Source organism: Ranitomeya imitator, chromosome 1 (genome assembly GCF_032444005.1).
Source record: "Ranitomeya imitator isolate aRanImi1 chromosome 1, aRanImi1.pri, whole genome shotgun sequence".
Lineage (NCBI taxonomy): Eukaryota > Metazoa > Chordata > Amphibia > Anura > Dendrobatidae > Ranitomeya > Ranitomeya imitator.
In genome coordinates, this window is record NC_091282.1 from 258374595 (window position 1) to 258397277 (window position 22683).

A 22683-nucleotide genomic window follows, 5' to 3' on the forward strand; every position below is an offset into this window, starting at 1 on the left:
TGTACATCTATACATGACCTAAAATATAGCTACTATTCAGATATACAAAAAAAAGGGCTAATTACATGTTTAGACATTATAGTCATCCTTCAGCACTGCCAGCTCCAAAACCAGAGTATGCTACCTTTACTAGCTACCAATACCACTGGCGTGGTCAGGTGGCTAGTAGAGCAGGCAATCAAAGATTCATCTGATGATGAACTACTTTAGTCCACACAGGCTGCTGCAGCCGTCCCCACGGGCTGCCGCCGCCGTCCCCACGGGCTGCCGCCGCCGTCCACACGGGCTGCCGCCGCCGTCCACACGGGCTGCCGCCGCCGTCCACACGGGCTGCTGCAGCCGTGGAAACTACCAAACAGAGCAGACATCGCTTACTGACTCCCCGAATCAGCCTATGCTAAAGTGGCTGGGTTGCTGAAAAGTGAGTATTCTTCCATTAATCATTTTAAAACCATGCATGTATTTGTAAAAATCATTTTTTAAATCAATAAATACCATTTTGCAAAGTTACAGGCTTTTTGTTTAAAAGCACATTCAACTTTGATGTGGAATGGGGTCATAGATCAGCTGCGAGGAGCTCCAAAAAAGACATAAAAATTGCCCATCAGATCATCATAGTGCACGGAGCGATGAATTTTACGTTAACTCATACTTCAGCAAGAAACAGACAGTGCTAGAGAAGGCAAATGGTGAACATTTTTAAATTAGCTTAAACCGCAAAAACGATTTTCAGTTCCAATTATATGCATTTAAGTAAAAAAACAAAAAAAAGGCCCTAAAAGCGGACTAATCGTAAAGGAAAAAGGAATACACATGTTTAGGCCCTGAGTTGCTGAGTACCACATACACATGGCTAGCGGCAGCTCTGCGCTACAGGAATTCACACCCATTTCAAGTTCATTCTTGCCAAAGCCGACCAAAGCAAGGCCTGGAATGCAATATATTCCATCGGACTCTTGGTACATGCCGTACGCTTCAAATTAAGTCTGATAGCAAGAATTTCCGCAAAAAAAACTTATCCTTGTGTGGCCCTTCTTATATTTAAACTTTTAATGAGGGCAATACCGCTAACTATTTATAGTCTTAGTCGGCCATAACACACACTTATTAGATTCTTTAACACATTGTGCTCTAAACTGATAAAAAAAAATTATAGTCAACCATGTCTGGAGGTAAAAAGTAAAGCAGTGCACCATGTCATATCTGTAATCCGGATTGAAGACACAGTGCAGTGCTAAGAAAAAAGATGGCACCATCTGTGGATTGGTGGCTGTTACATCTTCCCAAACAATGGACATCAACCATTGAGTGTCAACCAGTGTCCAGGAAAGCAGCTTCGCCAAAAACAATATGCTCCTCAGTACGCAGTGAAAACCCAGTGAAGGGCCCATATACTGCTCTTGTACAGGGGCCCTTTGTGACCTTTGTCCGTCAGTGGCCAGTCCTGACATTGAGATCCATACTTGGACGCAACACATGGACATTAGATTTCGGCCTTAAAAGCACAACAGGGAAAGCTGTCTTTGCATTGCATTTTTTGAGGAGGTACATAGACCGAAGGATGGCAATACTGTAGATGCAACTTTTTTCCCCCTTTATGACATTCACCTCACAGATTAAAACATGTTATTTGTTAAATGTTGATAGATCAGACTTCTGCAGATGAGGCGATGGCAAATTTTCTTTTTTTATTTTATTTCTTTAGTTTTATATTGGGAAAAGGTGCACGATTCAATCCATCTTTAAGCTTTAACTACTTTTGTAATTTGCTTCATTATAAAATTCTCTACCATTTTCCCTATGCTATTCCCTAAATGTTTGTTTCTGTTTTTTACTTTACTCTTGTGACTTTTCGTTTGAGGGGAGTCACTCTCCTGCAGTCACTTACTAAAACAGGACGTCATCAGTGGACGAAGGTGACAAAAACGGTGGTAAGTGACAACAGCACCAACCCCTTGATGATGTCCTGTTCCATGAGGGGTTTTAGTGGCTGAGGGGAGGTGACTCCAATGCCATGCCCGATGCTCTGATTTCCTCCCACATATCAAAGAGATAATGATAGGGTATGTAGATTATGCGCTCCAATGAGAACAGTGATGATGAGGTCTGTAAAGCGCTGTGGAAATTAATGTAGCTATATAATCAAGTTAAATAACTAAAAAATGTATACACAGTTTTGTGTGCTACCATCTTGCCTTTTCTAGTTCTCTAGCAGCACGATTTCACTTTTCACTTGACCTCTGCTGACTCTAAACAAAATTATATTGAGGGCATCTTTTAACACCTAGCCCAGACCCAAGTAGAAAATATTATTCTTACTGGACAGCAAGTCATAATCATAATCAGAAACTTTGCTAGAGAGACACAAAGAAAATAATTGATTTGCTAGTGTAATGTGTACAGTCATGGCAAAAATTGTTGGCACCCTTGAAATTGTTTCAGAAAATGAAGTATTTCTCCCAGAAAATTATTGCAATTACACAGGTTTTGTTATAAGTGTGTACTTCCCTTGTGTGTATTGGAACAACACAAAAAAAGAGAAAAAAAAGGCAAATTGGACAAAATTTCACACAAAACCCCAAAATTAGGCCTGACAAAATTGTTGGCACCTTTCCAAAATTGTGGATGAGCAACTATGTTTCAAGCATGTGATGCTCCTTTAAAGTGGAAAGTAACATGTGTGGGCAATATGAAAATCACACCTGAAACCAGATAAAAAGGGGAGAAGTTGACTCAATCTTTGCACTCTGTACCTGTGTGTGCAACAATAAGCATGGATAACAAAGAAGAGAACTGTCTGAAGACTTGAGAACCAAAATTGTTGAAAAACCATCAATCTCAAGATTACAAGTTCATCTCCAAAAATGGGTTGTAATCAAGAAGTTTACAACCCATGGCACTGTAGGTAATCTCCCTGGATGTTTACGGCAGAGAAAAAATTGATGAAAGGTTGCAATGCACGAGGCTGTGTGCCCACGTTACGTTTTTTATGCAGTTCTGCCGCATTTATTGCTGCAGCGGAAATGCTAAAAAATGCTTAAAAAGCGCATTCCCATGCAATCCTATGGGATTCCGCAGTTGCTGTGCTCATGCTGCGGATTTTCCTGCTGCGGAATCGCATAGCGGTAAAATCCGCAGCATGTTCATTATTTCTGCAGAATCGCGGCAATTCCGCAGCCATAGGATTGCATTGAAACGCTCACTTTACGCATGTGGCTATGCCCACCATGCATAAAGTGAGCGCTTCATGTGCAGATGGTACCGGGGTTTGGAAGCGAGGAGACTCTCCTTCAGGCCCTGGGTACAATATTCCTGTAAAAAAAGAGAATTAAAATAAAAAATAGGGATATACTTACCTTCTGATGGCCCCCGGAGTCCTCCCGCCTCTCTGAGGTGCACGCGGCGGCTTCCGTTCCCAGGGATGCATTGCGCAAATCACCTGAGATGACATCACGGTCACACAACCGTGATATCACAAAGGCCCTTCGCACAAAGCATCCCTGGGAACGGAACGTATCGGGAGCACCGCTGAGGAGATCGGGGGCCGTCGGAAGGTGAGAAAATACGTACGCTACTCACCTGGTAGCAGTGTTTTTTCAGGAGCCATGACAGCACAACGAGAGAGGGGATCCGCCCTTCAGGGACAGGAAACCTACAGACATAAAAAGGGCGGTACCTCTCTCCCACGTCAGTTTTGTTTCCAGAGCATGAGAGGACCACCTTGGTTAATAACACAGATGCAGTATATACATGAATACTTTTTATTATGCAAGTGAACATAAACTTTAACTCAAGATTAACAGGGTGTTGCATCATCCAAAAATATAGGGTAGGGAATCTAAGGGTGCTGTCATGGCTCCTGAAAAAACACTGCTACCAGGTGAGTAGCGTACGTATTTATTCAGTCGCCATGACAGCACAACGAGACTTTCAGAGACGAAAGATTTAGGGGGGGATAATAGCTTCTAGCACTCTTCTCCCAAACGTAAGGTCTGAGGAACTACCCAGATCTAATCTGTAATGTCTAAGAAAGGTAGAAGGGGAAGACCATGTGGCCGCCTTACATATGTCTTCGATTGACACTTCTGACCTCTCCGCCCAGGAAGATGCCATGGCCCGCGTGGAGTGTGCCTTTATACCATCTGGAACTTCGTTGCCACCTGCGGTATAAGCGAGAGAGATCGCCTCCCTAATCCATCTGGCTAGAGTGTTTTTAGATACTCTAAGACCTTTCCTTACCCCCTGATAGGCTACAAATAAAGAGTTATCTTTTTTCCAGGAATTTGAAACTGTAATATATTTAAGGAGGCATCTCCTCACATCTAAGCAATGGAATTTACGTTCTTTATCGTTAGTAGGGTTGGAGCAAAAGGAGGGTAGGACTACTTCCTGAACCCTGTGAAATTTAGACGCAACTTTAGGCAGATATAGGGGATCGGGTTTCAATATGACCCTATCCTCCCTAACCTGCATGTATGGGGGATGTCTGGAGAGTGCCTGCAGATCACTAACCCTTCTAGCAGATGTGAGAGCAACTAACAGGGCTGTTTTGATTGACAGGATCTTCAGAGGAATAGTATCAATGGGCTCGAATGGGGCTATCGTCAGGGCTGAGAGTACCAAATTTAGGTCCCATGGGACTAACCTTTGTTTAATAATTGGTCTAGACCTGGTGACTGCTTTAAAGAATCTAGAAATCCAGTGATTACTGGCTAAATTAAGATTATATAACGCTCCCAGCGCTGACACCTGAACTCTAAGAGTACTTGTGGCCAAGCCCATTTCCAGGCCTTTTTGTAAAAATTCAAGAATCTGGTTAATACATGGTTCTTGGTCAATTTGAGCCCCAGAAAAGGATAAAAATTTTCTCCATACTCTCACATAAATGCCTGTTGTAGATGGTTTCCTACTTTTAAGGAGAGTATTAACCAGATTCCGAGAGAATCCTTTCCCCCTCAGTAAGGACCTCTCAAGTTCCATGCCGCTAGGTGTAAGTTGGCTACTTGAGGATGGAGGATTGGTCCCTGGGAGAGCAGATCTGGTAGCTCTGGAAGAACCCATGGTTGGCAGACAAACATCTTCCTCAGCCAAGGAAACCAAGCCCTCTTGGGCCAAAATGGAGCTATCAAGATTACCCGGGCCTTGTCCTCCCGAATCTTCCTCAGGACTAGGGGAATCAGATTTAGAGGGGGAAAGGCATACGCGAGCCTGAAGTGCCAAGATATCAGCAGAGCGTCCACACCGTATGGGTTGTCTTTTGGATTTAGGGAACAGAATTGGAGTAATTTCTTGTTCTCTCTGTTGGCAAAAAGGTCTATCTCCGGACAACCCCATAACTGGATGATCTGACTGAAAATGGCTGGATTTAACGACCACTCCCCCTGTCTGAGCATGTTGCGGCTTAGTCGGCTTTGGTGTTGATACTTCCTTTTATATGAAGCGCCGTCAGGGAGAGAAGATGTACTTCGGCCACCTGAAAGATATGATTTGCGACCTCCATCAATGTACTGGATCGCGTGCCACCTTGACGATTAATGTAGGCCACAGTTACCCGATTGTCTGACAAAAGCCTGACGTGTCGACCCTGTAGGGGTACAAGGAATCTATTTAAGGCATGTTTTACTGCCAACAGTTCTTTCAAGTTGGAGGAAGAGTCCTGTTCAGACTGAGACCATAGTCCCTGAACCCAATCCTCCCCTAAGTGAGCCCCCCACCCTTTGGGGCTAGCGTCCGTAGTCAACACCCTAGATACGTGATTTATCCAAGGGACCCCCCTGTGCAGATTCGAAGTGTGAGTCCACCAACCCAGCGAATGTACAGTCTCCGTAGAAAGTGTGAATTTACTGTCGAGGTGAGCATTTAGACGACGAGAATTGTGTAACACGTCCCACTGTAAAGCCCTTGTGTGGAACTGTGCCCAGAGAACTGCCGGGATGCAGGATGTAAGAGAACCCAAGATTGACATCGCACTCCTGACTGATACTAAGGGATTATTTATTGCCCTTGTGACCAACTGCTTAATCTTAGCAACTTTTGCGTCCGGCAGGCGACATTCCTGCTGACTAGAGTCAATAACATATCCTAGGAATTCCTGTATTTTTAGGGGCTGAAGGCGCGATTTTTTTATATTGATCATCCAGCCCAATTTGTGTAACGCATCCATGACTTTCTGTAGTTGGTCTGTGCAATGCGACTCAGAATGACCCACAATTAGCAAATCATCCAGGTACGGGACTATTAATATATCCTGTTCATGCAAGTGCGCCATAACCTCCACCATGATTTTTGTGAACACCCTGGGTGCAACTGCGACTCCGAACGGAAGTGCCTGATATTGAAAGTGTTCTACTGTGCCAGCTAGTGAAACCGCCACCCTAAGAAATCTCTGATGATCAATATGAATTGGTACATGGTAATAGGCGTCTTTGAGATCTAAGACAACCATAAAACAGTGGTGAAAGAGTAATTTTATTGCTGTCTTGACCGACTCCATTTTGAAGGAGGGTATGAACAGAAAATTATTCAGGCCTTTTAAATTAATAATGGTGCGATATGAACCATCGGGTTTTTTGACCAGGAACAGAGGGGAATAAAACCCCCTACCTTCCTCGCCTGCAGGGACTTTGACTAGAACATTCTTCTGTTGGAGCTCCCGGACCTCAGACTCCAGCGCCAACTGCTCTGTAGAGGAGGAACGAACAGGTGTTAACATAAATTTGTCCCGAGGAGTATGGTGGAAGTCTAAGGTTAGGCCTTTCTCCACAATGCCTAGAATCCATGGATTGTTTGTAATCCGCACCCAGGCTGGGTAGAAGGCCGAAAGCCTACCCCCCACCTGGTCCGCTAGTCATTGTGGTTTCTTGACCTCTCGTGAAGGATTAAACATAAATCCTCTACCCCTCCTTCTGCTGTTGTCATATCTAGTAGATTCTCTGTTGGAGTCTCTATATGGTCTTCTGCGGTTGGACCATCCTCTATTATAGTCCCGTCTGTAGAAGAGTCTTCCTAGGAAGGGAAAGCGTTTCTTACTATCCCCTGCTTTTTCCAATAGCTCGTCTAGGACTGGTCCGAACAAGTGAGCTCCTTCACAAGGAATGCTACATAATTTTGTTCTAGCTTGTAAGTCCCCTGGCCAGCATTTTATCCATAGTGCTCTCCTGGCTGCATTGGATAATGCCGAGGACCTGGCGGCCAACCTGACTGAATCTGCTGAAGCATCTGAAAGGAAGGCTGCGGCATCCTGGATTGTGGGCATAGAGGACAATATTTCCGACCTAGGGACTTTATCTCTGAGCTGATCTTCGAGGTGGCCCAACCATACCATCAAGGATCGAGCGGTACAAGTGGCTGCTATGGCTGGCCTCAAGGACCCCGCTGAAGTCTCCCAAGCTCCTTTAAGGAAGATGTCGGCTTTCCTATCTAACGGGTCTTTCAAATTCCCCAAGTCGTCGAAGGGGAGAGACGACTTTTTGCATGCCTTAGCGACTGCTGCATCCAGCTTCGGGACTTTATCCCATGAGGACGAAGCCGCTTCTTCAAAGGGATACCGTCTTTTAAAGGCTGGCGGAAGCGACCCCTTCCTTTCTGGTTTCTTCCATTCTTTTGAGATTAACGATTTGATCTTGTCAATCACTGGAAAGGCTCTTCGGGATTTTCGCTCAATAACCCTGAACATAACATCCTGAATGGAACATTCCGACTGGGTATCTTCTATCCCCATTGTGCTGTTAACTGCTTTGACCAGATGGTTAACCCTCTCTAGGGACAAACAGGCTCGAGCAGACTCCTGATCCTCAGAGGAGGAAGTAGACGGAAGAGACCCTGAGCTTAGCTCACCCAAGTCCGAATCTACCTCAGATAAAGGTGATGACCTTTTAGCTTCTGCTCCCCGAGACTTGGATCTCTCGGCACCTTTAATTTCCTGTCTCACCATCTCTCTTATCGTAGAGGTTAGATCAGGCGCCTCCTCCTCCAATAAACGTTGAACACATATTTTACACAACTTCCTCAAATGCCCATCTGGAAGCGGCTCTGCACATTCGGCACACTGCCTATGTTTGGCTTTGGACAAACTTTTCCTCCCCTGATAGAGGAAAAAAGACAAGGGGAACGCAATCATCACTAAGTGGACTTTCACGAAGCTCACTTACCCCGTCCAGTAATGAGTGGTACCGTAGATGGGGGGTCCTTCGTAGCCGGCAAATCCTTACGGCCTGAGGACTTTGGTATAGAGATCCGTGCCTCCTTAGCTCCACCAGCGCGGCTACTGCCCCTAGACCGACGCTGGGAGCTTCTACGAGGCTTATCTGACTGCTGCTGCGGCGGCTCCTGCTGCTGCTGGCTGGTAGTTCCTTCTGGCGACTCCATTATGGAATGGGTGAGGAACTCTGACCAGCTTGCCGCATTAAATACCCCCAAGGTACCGCCCCCGGATGGGGGCCAGCAGGGAATCCCAGGTGGTCATTAGACCGTCTGCCGCTGTGCTGCGCTACCCCTCCCTGAAGCCCAGACCGTTCCCGCAGCTGGGCGCCGCCATTAGCCAGAGATGACGCTACTGCGCATGCCCAGCCGCGTCATCCGGCCGCGCCGCTCGCCGCGTCATCCGGACACGCCCCCTTCAGGACGCGGCGGCGGCGCCAAGCCGACACGCGGACCAGGACGCCAGCAGACCCCCCGGACCAATGCCGCGTCCCCGCCCGGACCAGCGTGACCCCCGGGCGAGTAGCCAAGCACCTCTACATAGGTATGCGCTGCGGACGTCCGAGAAGCTAGCCTATGCCAGAGGCTGCTTCCTCCTGCTGTCACCTACACCGCGCAGTGCCCCTGCCGTGTGGTGCTTCCTGCCCCCTGGACGGGCCAAGGTAGGGGACCCCCGCTACCTGTACCGGGCCACCAGGAGTGGGGAGTTTTCTTACTTCGACCCTCTTGTCAGGGCCTGTCTGCAAGAGGTTCCGCTGTCAGGGACAGGAAACCAAACTGACGTGGGAGAGAGGTACCGCCCTTTTTATGTCTGTAGGTTTCCTGTCCCTGAAGGGCGGATCCCCTCTCTCGTTGTGCTGTCATGGCGACTGAATAAAGCCATATTTTTTTTAAATTATTTTCAACAATCTATCTTTTACTATTGATGCTGCAAAGGCAGCATCAATAGTAAAAAGTTGGTCACACTTGTCAAGCATAGTGTGACCAACCTGTCAATCACTTTTCCAAGTGATGCTTCAAATCGCTTGGAAACCGCATACAGGAAAGATATATATCTTGGTACCGTGTTAGCCAGTAGATACAAAAATGTTTAGAATTTAGGACTCTCAATTCTAAATATTTGTCTTGAAAAATGCAAGCATTCTGCAAGCTAAACACGATTGCAAAACGTAGGCAAATTCCGCATGCGTTTTACCAGTGGCAGGGAGTTGCGGAAATGCTGCGGAAATTTCCGCAGCATTTCTACAACGTGGGCACATAGCCTGATAATCCGGATGGTGGATAAGCAGCCCCAATCATGTTCTAAAGAAATTCCAGCCATCCTGCAGACTCCGGGAGCATCAGTATCAGCGCAAACTATCCGTTGACATTTGAATTAAATGAAACACTATGGCAGGAAACCCAGGAAGACCCCACTCCTGACACAGAGGCATAAAAAGCTATACTGCAGTTTGCCAAAATGTATGCGAGTAAGCCAAAATCCTACTGGGAAAGTCTTTTAGACAGATGAGACCAAGATGGAGCTTTTTCGTAAAGCACATCATTCTACTATTTACAGAAAATTATACACAAAATTGCCCACAGCAAAATCAAATTGTTTGGACAGAGAACTCCGTCTCCTGATGAAGTAGCAACGAAACGTGCATTGGGGCGACAGGACTCAACACTGACTTATTTGTAAGTTTCCTTCTCTTGTCTTTAATACTTTCTACATGATATAAGATTAGTTTGATCAACTACAATCAACTGCAGCGCTTTACCACTGGCAACACATGTTTTTCTGGTTGTATTCAGCCTACATAGTGTTAAAGCCATGACTAGTGGTGCAGCTTGCACTTGTTCCCTGGCTTGATTTATTTAATGTGGGTTGTTGGCAATATAACCTCATAGACACTTTTTCTGCAGGAAATTTAGCAGCAGTTTTATTTATTTTACACAACTAATTGTTTACATTGTCTTGCACTATTCACTTTATTCATTTAGTCAGTATGTTCCCTTCAGTGTAGCTGGGCAGCCTCTGTATTTTATTGAAAAAAATATTTTACACTCAATGGGCATTTTAGTTCCCTTTTGATTGAAGTTCTCTTTACAGAAAATGGAATGAGGCCTACAAAGAAAAGAATACAGTAACTACAGTCAAATATGGTGGAGGTTCAAAGTTGTTTTCGGCTTGTTTTGCTGCCTCTGGCACTGCGTGCCTTAATAGTGTGCAAGGCATCATGAAATCTGAAGATTACCAAAGGATTTTGGGTCACAATGTAGTGCCCAGTGTCAGAAAGCTGGGATTGTATCCTAGGTCATGAGGTCTTCCAGCAGGACAATGGCCCAAAACATGATGGAAACGTTGAGCCCGGATCTAAATCCCATTGAACGCCTGTGGACCTGGAGCAGTTTACAAAAGAAAAGGGGTCAAAAATTCCAGCTGAAAAGTGTAAGAAGCTTGGTGATGGTTATAGGAAGCGAATGATTGCAGTTATTTATTCCAAAGCATGTGCAACCAAACATTAAGATGAGGGTGCCAACAATTATGACCAGACCATTTTGGGGGTTTAATGTGAAATTATGTTGAATTTGTCTTCTTTTCCTCTGTTTTTTTGTGTTGTTCCAATACACACAAAGGAAAAACATGTGTATAACAAATTGTGTAATTGTAATAATTTTGGGGAAGAAATACTTCAATTTCTGGAACAATTTCAAGGGTGCCAACACCCATGTGCATGGCCTCCCTCACTTAAAACACACACCCACGTGTTTCAAAGATATACACATACATGTATGAAATAAGATAGTTGGGAGTTGTCTCCAGAAGATGACACATTTTTTAAGTGAAGCATAGGTAAAAGAACCAGGTGCACTTTGTCTAGCACGGCCTGGCTCTGTGCAGCATACAAAGGGTAAATGCACTAAGTACATGGGACTGTTCACTTCAGAAACTGTTTCGGTGCTTGTTAATGGACCCTCCTTCTCATATTCCTTCCCTTCAGCCCTGGCCTGGTAAACTCATTATAAACAACGGCCTTGTATTTCTTCACATTGTGGCTCTTAGCACAAGCTAGGAATAAAGGCAGGAACTCGCCTCCTACAGGTTATTACTAGGGGGATTATTTCTTATGAGAGTAGTGGTGGGAGCTAAACTACAGTACTTGTACTATAAATTAATAAACTGTAATATCCAGACCTGATTACCTTTGCACGATTTTAAAAACAGGAATTTCTATTCCATATTCTATTAGAGTCATAATAAGACGCTTACAATCTAACTGAACAGATAATGCAGGTACAGTATAACTACTCCACCATTATTAGTTTCCTTAGAGAATTGGTGAAACTGAAGTGTAAGATTCATGACGAGATGCCCAGAATAGACTCAATTGTGTCTCTACTGCTGAGGAAAACAGAGCTTCAGAAATTCCCATAAGACTCTGTAGGAAAAACGTTCAGTAATTATTTGCATTGGTCATAAAAATGTAAAATATAGCCACACAAAAGGATTCATTTTTCCCTTGATGTTCCAGATTTTATCACCGTTTTCAAATATATTATGCATTCTAGCCCTTTTCTCTTTAGCTTACCATACGTTTTGTGTTATTTTATTGCCTCTAAGGTTAAAGGAATATTGTCAAGATTGAAAGCTATCTTTTATCCACCGGACCGCCACTGGCACTGGGGTCCAACCTCCGTGGCCTCCAGAGATCCCGGGAACTAGTCTGAATGGAGCGGTGGTTGGTTATGCACGCTACCGTTCCTTAATGAGAGTGCTAGAGACTGCCAATTGTAGCACGCGGTTAGTCTTCGTCACTCACATAAAGAATGGAGTGGCAGTTCACAAGATCAACCACCACTAGGTCTCTCCTGCCATGCTCAATACAGTCACACGTTCATCAAAATATTATATTATAATAAAATAAAATAATAATAATAATAAATATATAAATATATACCTACTATATAAGTGTCTAAGGGTCACTTCCGTCTGTCCTTCTGTCTGTCTGTTTTTCTGTCTGTCACGGATATTCATTGGTCGTGGCCTCTGTCTATCATGGAAATCCAAGTCGCTGATTGGTCGTGGCTGTTTTGCGGTGACCAATCAGCCATGGGCACAGTCCGGAAGAAAATGGCCGCTCCTTACTCCCCGCAGTCACTGCCCGGCGGCCGCATACTCCCCTCCGGTCAGCGCTCACACAGGGTTAATGCCGGCTGTAACGGACCGCGTTATGCCGCGGGTAACGCACTCCGTTACCGCCGCTATTAACCCTGTGTGTCTCCAATTTTTTACTATTGATGCTGCCTATGCAGCATCAATAGTAAAAAATGTAATGTTAAAAATAATTTAAAAAAAACCTGCTATACTCACCCTCCGTTGTCCACAGAGCCGGCCGCCATCTTCCGTTCCCGGCGATGCATTGCGAAATTACCCAGAAGACTTAGCGGTCTCGCGAGACCGCTAAGTCATCTGGGTAATTTCGTAATGCATCCAGGGAACGGAAGATGGCGGCAGCCATGCGCATATCGCCAGAGCTCCGCGGGACCCCACGAGGTGAATATATAACTTTTTTTTATTTTACTTATTTTTTTTCCTATTTTTTTTAAGAGGAATATGGTGCCCTCACTGCTGTATACTACGTGGGCTGTGTTAGATACCGCGTGGCTGCTATATACTACATAGGCAGTGTTATATACTATGTGGGCTGTGTGTGATATATTACATGGCCACTGTTGTATACTCCGTGGGCAGTGTTATATACTACGTGACTGGGGAATTTACTACGTGGCTCTGTGCTGTATACTACATAGCTGGGCAATATACTACGTGTCTGTGCTGTATACTACGTGACTGGGCAATATACTACGTAGCTGGGCAATATACTACGTGACTGGGCAATATACTACGTGACTGGGCAATATACTACGTGGGCTGTGCAATATACTACGTGGGCTGTGCAATATACTATGTGGGCATGCATATTCTAGAATACCCGATGCGTTAAAATCGGGCTACTATCTAGTACCATCCGTATCCTGGTCTGCATGGCTCTTCATTCCTATCCTGGTCTGCATGGCTCATCATCCCTATTCTGGCTTTCATGGCTCTTCATCCCTATCCTGGTATGCATGGCTCTTCATCCCTATTCTGGTCTGCATGGCTCCTCATCCCTATCCTGGTCTGCATGGCTCCTCATCCCTATCCTGGTCTGCATGGCTCCTCATCCCTATCCTGGTCTGCATGTCTCCTCATCCCTATCCTGGTCTGCATGGCTCCTCATGACTATCCTGGTCTGCATGGCTCCTCATCCCTATCCTAGTCTGCATGGCTCCTCATCCCTATCCTGGTCTGCATGGCTCTTCATCCCTATTCTGGCATGCATGGCTCATCATCCCTATTCTGGCTTTCATGGCTCTTCATCCCTATCCTGGTATGCATGGCTCTTCATCCCTATTCTGGTCTGCATGGCTCCTCATCCCTATCCTGGTCTGCATGGCTCCTCATCCCTATCCTGGTCTGCATGGCTCCTCATCCCTATCCTGGTCTGCATGTCTCCTCATCCCTATCCTGGTCTGCATGGCTCCTCATGACTATCCTGGTCTGCATGGCTCCTCATCCCTATCCTAGTCTGCATGGCTCCTCATCCCTATCCTGGTCTGCATGTCTCCTCATCCCTATCCTGGTCTGCATGGATCCTCATGACTATCCTGGTCTGCATGGCTCCTCATCCCTATCCTGGTCTGCATGGCTCCTCATCCCTATCCTGGTCTGCATGGCTCCTCATCCCTATTCTGGTCTGCATGGCTCCTCATCTCTATCCTGGTCTGCATGGCTCTTCACCTGTATCCTGGTCTGCATAGCTCTTCATCTCCATCCTGGTCTGCATGACTCTTAGTTCCCATCCTGGTATGCATGGCTCCTCATCCCTATTCTGGTCTGCATGCCTCTTCATCTCTATCCTCCCTATTCTGGCCGATATGGCTCCTTATCCCTATCCTGGTCTGCATGGCTCTTCACCTGTGTCCTCGTATGCATGGCTCTGCATCAGAAAAACATAAAAAAAAAACTATCCTACTTACGGTCCCTGCGCTCCTCCGCAGCGTCTTGCGCCGGTGCCAGCAGCTGCAGTGGCAGGGTGATCACGTGTGCCCGCTACTAAAGGGAATTAATATTCACTGCCTTGCACGCTTATGTGACTATTCTACCCGCTATTAAAAAGAATTGAATATTCACTGCCAGCGCAGTGTATTATTAAGGAGGGTACCTTTTATACAAAATTCCTCCCAGCTATTGGCTGGGGGCAACTCAGCAGGTGCACGCTGCCCCTTTAAGAACAGAGGAGCGCACACACTAGGCACGCCACCGGGCCACAGACACGGGAAGCACACCAAGAAACACACCGCGTGGCCGGGGCGGTGAGTATGTTGGGGTCCCTGCATGGAGGAGGAAATGCAAACATGCAAGAGCGCTGAAATTAGTATCCTTCTCAATGAGTTTGCGTGGTGCATAGAAAAACAGGGGCTCGGGACCCCCAGCAATGAAATATGTATCACAGCTACTCTGTAGGCATGTAATAAATATGTACTATGGGCAAACTATATAAAAAAAACCCTCAAAAAGTTATGTTTGACCAGACTTTTTTTTTTTATTGTCCCAATGGATCTAAATTGAATTGTAACAGAACAAAAGTTATTTTACCTCTCATTTCCAGGCTGAAATTTGGATAGCAGTGATGGACGTCTCCTCTGCGGCAGCAAAACTGAACTGTGTGCCAGAGGTGAAGCATAATCTCTTGAGTGGTGCTGGTACTCTAGAAGACTGGCATCCTGTAAAACACAAACAACACACTGGAATTGTTTGGGAATTTTACTTTATTTTCATTTAAAATCAACCTTACATCAGTAAGGAAAATCAAACCACATATAGTGCGATGCTACAAGCACTGACGATTTCATGTGCAAGTGCCAAAACTATTTGGTTGGGCTATACCACAACTTTCATGACAACTTTAAATGCTTGAAGCAGCCTGATTTGTTCTGCATAGTTAACATTTTCCATTGTGGATGAATTAAGATTTTACTTTGCGATTTTACCAAAATTTGGGCAATTTGAGAAATAGCTTTTTGCTTGGCAGAGTCCTGAATCCGTTTTACATCTTTACATTTGGAGCCAAAAAAGGCAAGAAACAGTAAACTACAGTAAAAAAGCATTTAGACATTGTCATTAAAGGTATACAAAAAAAATTCAAGAAGGGACACACCTATTTGTATTTTAGGAATGTCCAAATGGAAGGTATTGAAAAAACTTGTACGGCATCTCCCTAGATGCCAGTGAGTAATATAAATGCCTGCTAACTATACAAGCAAACTGACTCATGCAAACGGAGATATTACACTTGTGTAACCTCTTCTCCGAAGACACACTGCACAATAATACACAGAATACCACACCTTAGTGTCTGCTCACAAGCCTCAGAGGTTCCATGCGGTATTTTATCTGTCTACAAAGTGGCAAGGTACAAGCAAGGGCATGGAACCTCTCCCTCTGGATTTATACATCACCGAGGGACCCAGTAATGTATTCCAACCCTGAAGTGCTTTATAAGTCATGTCCAATGAGTCATGCACTGGAAGGAAGCCTCTCTGTATTATATCTCGCCTTATCTTTGCACTGACATGTCAAGTCTTTTTCAATAGCGTCACAAATTTTTTTAATTTTTTTTTTACAGTGCTAAAATGCTAAATATTTTTTTATTCATTTAAAGTGGGATAACATTAAATATTTGACATGAGAAACATACGGTACATGCCCTAGGGTTTCTGTCCCACTACTGCGACCATTAGGCTATGAGTAGACAGCTTATTTTTCATATAAATTACACCTGGAATTCGCCTGAAAAAGCGCCCCATAAAGTGAACATAATCCACAGCAATGTCAAAACGATACTGCTGTGCATGTTTGGTCTTGTCATTTTTAACTGCTTCAGGGTTTGGAAACCGAGGAGTGGTAAAAAAGTCACATTCTTATTAGTGAAGAGCGAATATACTCGTTACTCGAGATTTCCCGAGCATGCTTAGGGGTCCTCCAAGTATTTGTAAGTGCTCAGAGATTTAAGGTACCTTCACACTGAGCGACTTTATAACGATAACGATAGCGATCCGTGACGTTGCAGCGTCCTGGATAGCGATATCGTTGTGTTTGACACACAGCAGCGATCAGGATCCTGCGGTGAGATCGCTGGTCGGAGCTAGAAGGCCAGAACTTTATTTCATCGCTGGATCACCCGCTGACATCGCTGAATGGGCGTGTGTGATGCCGATTCAGCGATGTCTTCACTTGTAACCAGGGTAAACATCGGGTTACTAAGCGCAGGGCCGCGCTTAGTAACCCGATGTTTACCCTGGTTACCATTGTAAAAGTTTAAAAAAAAAAAACAGTACATACTTACATTCCAGTGTCTGTCCCCCGGCCTCAGCTTCCCTGCACTGTGTCAGCGCCGGCCGGCCGTAAAGCAGCACAGCGGTGACGTCACCGCTCTGCTTTACGGCCGGCTGGCGCTGACACAGTGCAGGGAAGCTGACGCCGGGGGACAGACACCGGAATGTAAGTATGTACTGGTTTTTTTTTTTAACTTTTACAATGGTAACCAGGGTAAACATCGGGTTACTAAGTGCGGCCCTGCGCTTAGTAACCCGATGTTTACCCTGGTTACCCGGGGACTTCGGCATCGTTGGTCGCTGGAGAGCTGTCTGTGTGACAGCTCTCCAGCGACCACACGACGAAACAGCGACGCTGCAGCATAAGTACATGTGGGGGTCAGGGGCGGATTATCAGAGGGTCAATATGGGCGGTAGCCCAGGGCCCAGTGGTCTGGGGGGGCCCTGGGCTACCGCAGATTGACCCTCTGATAATTGTAGGTGACTGCCCGCCGGGCGGCGTTTGTGTGCCCCCGGACCCGGTGGGCAGAGAGAGGGGGCCCGCATTGGGCCCCTTCTCATCTGCTCACCGGGCCCCTTCCGGCGCTGCAGCGGTTTCCTATTGATGTGCGGGCGCGCGCCCGCACGTCAATAGTTAACAACAGCCGCCAGCCAATTGGAGGCTGGCAGCTGATGTCGGCCGCAGCGCGCACACGTCGCCGGCGTCTTACGTCATTGTCAGTCGCCGGCGAGTGTGCGCTGCTGCAGGGAGCTCGCCGCCTGGAGCGCGGATAGGTGAGGAGACTGCTTGTTTTTTTTTTGTTCAGTTATCGGTGGACACACTGGGGGGCAATGCTGGAGACACTGGGGCAGATTGGAGGACACACTGGGGGCAATGCTGGAGACACTGGGGCAGATTGGAGGACACACTGGGGGGCAATGCTGGAGACACTGGGGCAGATTGGAGGACACACTGGGGGCAATGCTGGAGACAGTGGGGCAGATTGGAGGACACACTGGGGGGCAATGCTGGAGACACTGGGGCAGATTGCTGGAGACAGTGGGGCAGATTGCTGGAGACAGTGGGGCAGAATGCTGGAGACAGTGGGGCAGAATGCTGGAGGACACACTGGGGGCAGATTGCTGGAGGACACACTGGGGCAGATTGCTGGAGACACTGGGGGCAGATTGCTGGAGACACTGGGGGCAGATTGCTGGAGACACTGGGGCAGATTGCTGGAGACACTGGGGCAGATTGCTGGAGACACTGGGGCAGATTGCTGGAGACACTGGGGCAGATTGCTGGAGACACTGGGGCAGACGATTGCTGGACACACTGGGGCAATGCTGGAGACACTGGGCCAGATTGCTGGACACACTGGTGGTAATATGCTGGACACACTGGGGCAGATTGCTGGACACACTGTCTGGGGGCAATATGCTGGACATACTGGGGCAGATTGCTGGACACACTGGGGGTAATATGCTGGACACACTGGGGGTAATATGCTGGACACACTGGGGGCAGGACTGGAGGCATGGGCAGAATGTAGACACGGGGCATGATTGGAGACATGGGGCAGGATGGATACGATGGAGACAGATGGAGCAGGATGGGGAGATCATATGGGGCATGATGGATACTCATGAGTGCAGGATGGGAGAACATATGGCTGGAGCCAGGAATGAGATAAACGGAGCCAGGGTGGGGAATATTATTACCATAGGGGCTAATTAAGGGATATTATTACTGCAGTGATGTATTTATTTTATTTTTTGAGTATACTGTTTTAAATGGTGGGGCGGTCCTGTTATTGTGCAGAGTGACACTATATCGCCTTTTTATCTTCATGTGGTGTAATGTAGAAGTTGTGAAAAATTAAGTAATGTGTTCTGCAAGCGGAGCTCGAGATAACTGTGTTATTTCCTGCAGAAACGAGTCCTGGCTGGAAGAAATGATGTCGGTCTGTGCTGGATGAAAGATGAAGGACTTCACCTAGAGACATCACTGGTTAGTCAGTGTTACCTATACACTGACACTATACACTGTATACTATATAGAGGTCCTGTGTACAATGTCACCAGTGATCACTGTATTACCTCTACACAGACGCTGCATACTAAGTACAGATCTCCTGTGAATACTGGCACTTATGGTGATAGTATTGTGTTTTTTGTTTTTTTATTACTGATCAGTATTGTGGTACTCAGTCACTATGTGGTGGTAATATGTGGTCTGGAAATGGTGTTGTGGTATTTTTCCCTTGTATGTGCTATTTGGTCACCAAGTGGTAATATGTGGTCTTGACATGGTGCGGTGGTATTTGTTCCTTGTATGTGATATTATTCGATCACTGTGGTTGTAATTTGTGGTCTGGTCATGGTGCGGTTGTATTTGTTCCTTGTATGTGATATTATTGGTCAAGATATACCTAAATTGTATTGCAGATTTTAACAAATATTTAATAGGTTACAATAGAGTAGGGCCCGGCCATTTTTCTGGAATAATCTGGTTCGGGTATATCATGACCCCCGTCACATGACCCCCGTCACATGACCGGGGGGGCCCACAGTGTGTGAACAGCCCGGGGCCCTGGCTACCCTTAATCCACCCCTGGTGGGGGTTGCCTGTTTGCTAGGGAATCCCCACATGAAATCAAGCTGGCTAACAGATGTAAATCATTCAGCTGCGGCGATGAAAACTAAATCTCCGAGCACTAAAAAATACTCGGAGGACACCCGAGAGTGCTTGGGAAATCTCGATTAACGAGTATATTCGCTCATCACTAATGCTCATTCCTGGGGTGGCTTCCTAGCAGAAGCCGCCCGTTCTCTAGACTTTGTGCACTACTTTTTCATTGATGACTAGTGTTGAGCATTCCGATACCGCAAGTATCGGGTATCGGCCGATACTTGCGGTATCGGAATTCCGATACCGAGTTCCGATACTTTTGTGGTATCGGGAATCGGTATCGGATCCATAGTGATGTGTAAAATAAAAAATATTGATATATTCACCTCTCCGGCGGCCCCTGGACATCACCGCTGGTAACCGGCAGGCTTCTTTGTTTAAAATGAGCGCGTTTAGGACCTGAGAATGACGTCGCGGCTTCTGATTGGTCGCGTGCCGCTCATGTGACCGCCACGCGACCAATCACAAGCCGTGACGTCATTCTCAGGCACTAAACTCCTCATTCTAGGAATTTAGGACCTGCGAATGACGTCTCGGCTTCTGATTGGTCGCGAGACGGTCACATGAGCGGCACGCGACCAATCAGAAGCCGTGACGTCATTCTCAGGTCCTAAACGCGCTCATTTTAAACAAAGAAGCCTGCCGGTTACCCGCGGTTATGTCCAGGGGCCGCCGGAGAGGTGAATATATCAATATTTTTTATTTTAATTCTTTATTTTACACATTAATATGGATCCCAGGGCTTGAAGGAGAGTTTCCTCTCCTTCAGACCCTGGGAACCATCAGGATACCTTCCGATACTTGGTGTCCCATTGACTTGTATTGGTATCGGATATCGGTATCGGCGATATCCGATACTTTTCGGGTATCGGCCGATACTATCCGATACCGATACTTTCAAGTATCGGACGGTATCGCTCAACACTATTGATGACCTATCCTTGGGATAGATCAAAATGTCAAATCAGTCAGGGTTCAGGGATAACAGCTGATCGGTGCAGAGCACCGGGTGTCAGACCCCTACCAATCAGACATTGATGACTTATCCTAAGGATAGGTCATCAATTAACCCCTTCCCGACCCATGACGCCACGTAGGCGTCATGAAAGTCGGTGCCAATCCGACCCATGACGCCTATGTGGTGTCATGGAAAAATCGCGTGCCTGCAGATCCGGTGAAAGGGTTAACTCCAATTTCACCCGATCTGCAGGGACATGGGGAGTGGTAGTACAGCCCGGGGGGGAGGGGGGGGTGGCTTCACCCCCCCCTGTGGCTACGATCGCTCTGATTGGCTGTTGAAAGTGAAACTGCCAATCAGAGCGATTTGTAATATTTCAACTATTAAAACTAGTGAAATATTACAATCCAGCCATGGCTGATGCTGCAATATCATCGGCCATGGCTGGAAACACTGGTCTGCCCCACCGCCACCGATCCCCCCTCAGTCCTCCGATCAGTCCTGTACACTGCTCCACTCCCCTCCGTCCTCCTGTCCGCTCCTCCCGTGCTCTTGTCCGCTCCCCCGTGATCCAATCCCACCCCCCGTGATCCAATCCAACCCCCCTGCACTCCGATCCACCCCCCTGTGCTCTGATCCACCCACCCCCGTGCTCCGATCCACCCACCCCCCGTGCTCCGATCCATCCCCCCCATGCTCCGATCCATCCCCCCGCGCTCCGATCCACCCCCGTGCTCCAATCCACCCCCCGCGCTCCAATCCACCCCATCATACTTACCGATCCTCCCGGGGTCCATCCGTCTTCTCCATGGGTGCCACCATCTTCCAAAATGGCGGGCACATGCGTAGTGCGCCCGCCGAATCTGCCGGCAGGCAGATTCGCTCCAATGTGCATTTTGATCACTGTGATAAAACCTATCACAGTGATCAAAATAAAAAAAAATAGTAAATTACCTCCCCCCTTTGTCACCCCCATAGGTACAGGCAATAATAAAATAAAGAAATTATTATTTTTTTTTTCCACTAAGGTTGGGGTTAGAACTAGGGTTAGGGATGCGGTATGTGCACACGTATTCTGCTCCTCTGCGGATTTTTCCGCAGCGGGTTTGATAAATCCGTAGTGCTAAACCGCTGCGGATTTATGGCGGATTTACCGTGGTTTTTCTGCGCATTTCACTGCGGTTTTACAACTGCGATTTTCTATTGGAACAGTTGTAAAACCGCTGCGGAATCCACAGAAAGAAGTGACATGCTGCGGAATGTAAACCGCTGCGTTTCCGTGCAGTTTTTCGGCAGCATGTGTACAGCGATTTTTGTTTCCTATAGGTTTACATTGAACTGTAAACTCATGGGAAACTGCTGCGGATCTGCAGCGTTTTCTGCATCGTGTGCACATACCTTTAGAATTAGGCTATGTGCACACGGTGCGGATTTGGCTGCTGCGGATTCGCAGCAGTGTTCCATCAGGTTTACAGTACCATGTAAACCTATGGAAAACCAAATCCGCTGTGCCCATGGTGCGGAAAATACAGCGCGGAAACGCTGCGTTCCATTTTCCGCAGCATGTCAATTCTTTGTGCGGATTCCACAGCGTTTTACACCTTTTCCTCAATAGGAATCCGCAGGTGAAATCCGCACAAAAAACACTGGAAATACGCGGTAAATCCGCAGGTAAAATGCAGTGCCTTTTACCCGCGCATTTTTCAAAAATGGTGCTGAAAAATCTCACACGAATCCGCAACGTGGGCACATAGCCTTAGGGTTAGGGTTGGAATTAGAGTTGTGATTAGGGTTATGGCTAAAGTTGGGATTAGGGTTAGGGTTGGGATTAGGGTTAGGGTTGGGATTAGGGTTAGGGGTGTGTTAGGGTTAGGGTTATGGTTAGGGTTATGGCTACAGTTGGGATTAGGTTTAGGGGTGTGTCGGAGTTAGTGTTGGAGGTTGAATTGAGGGGTTTCCACTGTTTAGGCACATCAGGGGTCTCCAAACGTAACATGGCGCCACCATTGATTCCAGCCAATCTTGTATTCAAAAAGTCAAATGGTGCTCCCTCACTTCCGAGCCCCGACGTCTGCCCAAACAGTGGTTTACCCCCAGATATGGGGTACCAGCATACTCAGGACAAACTGCGCAACAATTACTGGGGTCCAATTTCTCCTGTTACCCTTGTGAAAATAAAAAATTGCTTGCTAAAACATCATTTTTGAGGAAAGAAAAATGATTTTTTATTTTCACGGCTCTGCGTTGTAAACATCTGTGAAGCCCTTGTGGGTTCAAAGTGCTCACCACATATCTAGATAAGTTCCTTGGGGGGTCTAGTTTCCAAAATGGGGTCACTTGTGGGGGTTTCTACTGTTTAGGCACAACAGGGGCTCTGCAAACGCAACGTGACGCCCGCAGAGCATTCCATCAAAGTCTGCATTTCAAAACGTCA

General features: G+C 46.5%; 1 protein-coding gene across 24 annotated transcripts in view; it reads right to left on the minus strand.

Moving 5' to 3' along the window:
• NCOR2 (nuclear receptor corepressor 2) overlaps positions 1-22683 on the minus strand; it is a 574536-nt gene that overhangs the window by 315974 nt on the left and 235879 nt on the right. For all 24 annotated transcript variants that reach the window (XM_069756005.1, XM_069756000.1, XM_069756002.1 and 21 more), the window contains exon 3: positions 14882-15009. In XM_069756005.1, the coding sequence (XP_069612106.1) occupies positions 14882-15009 (128 nt within the window). The remainder of the gene's footprint in view (positions 1-14881; positions 15010-22683) is intronic.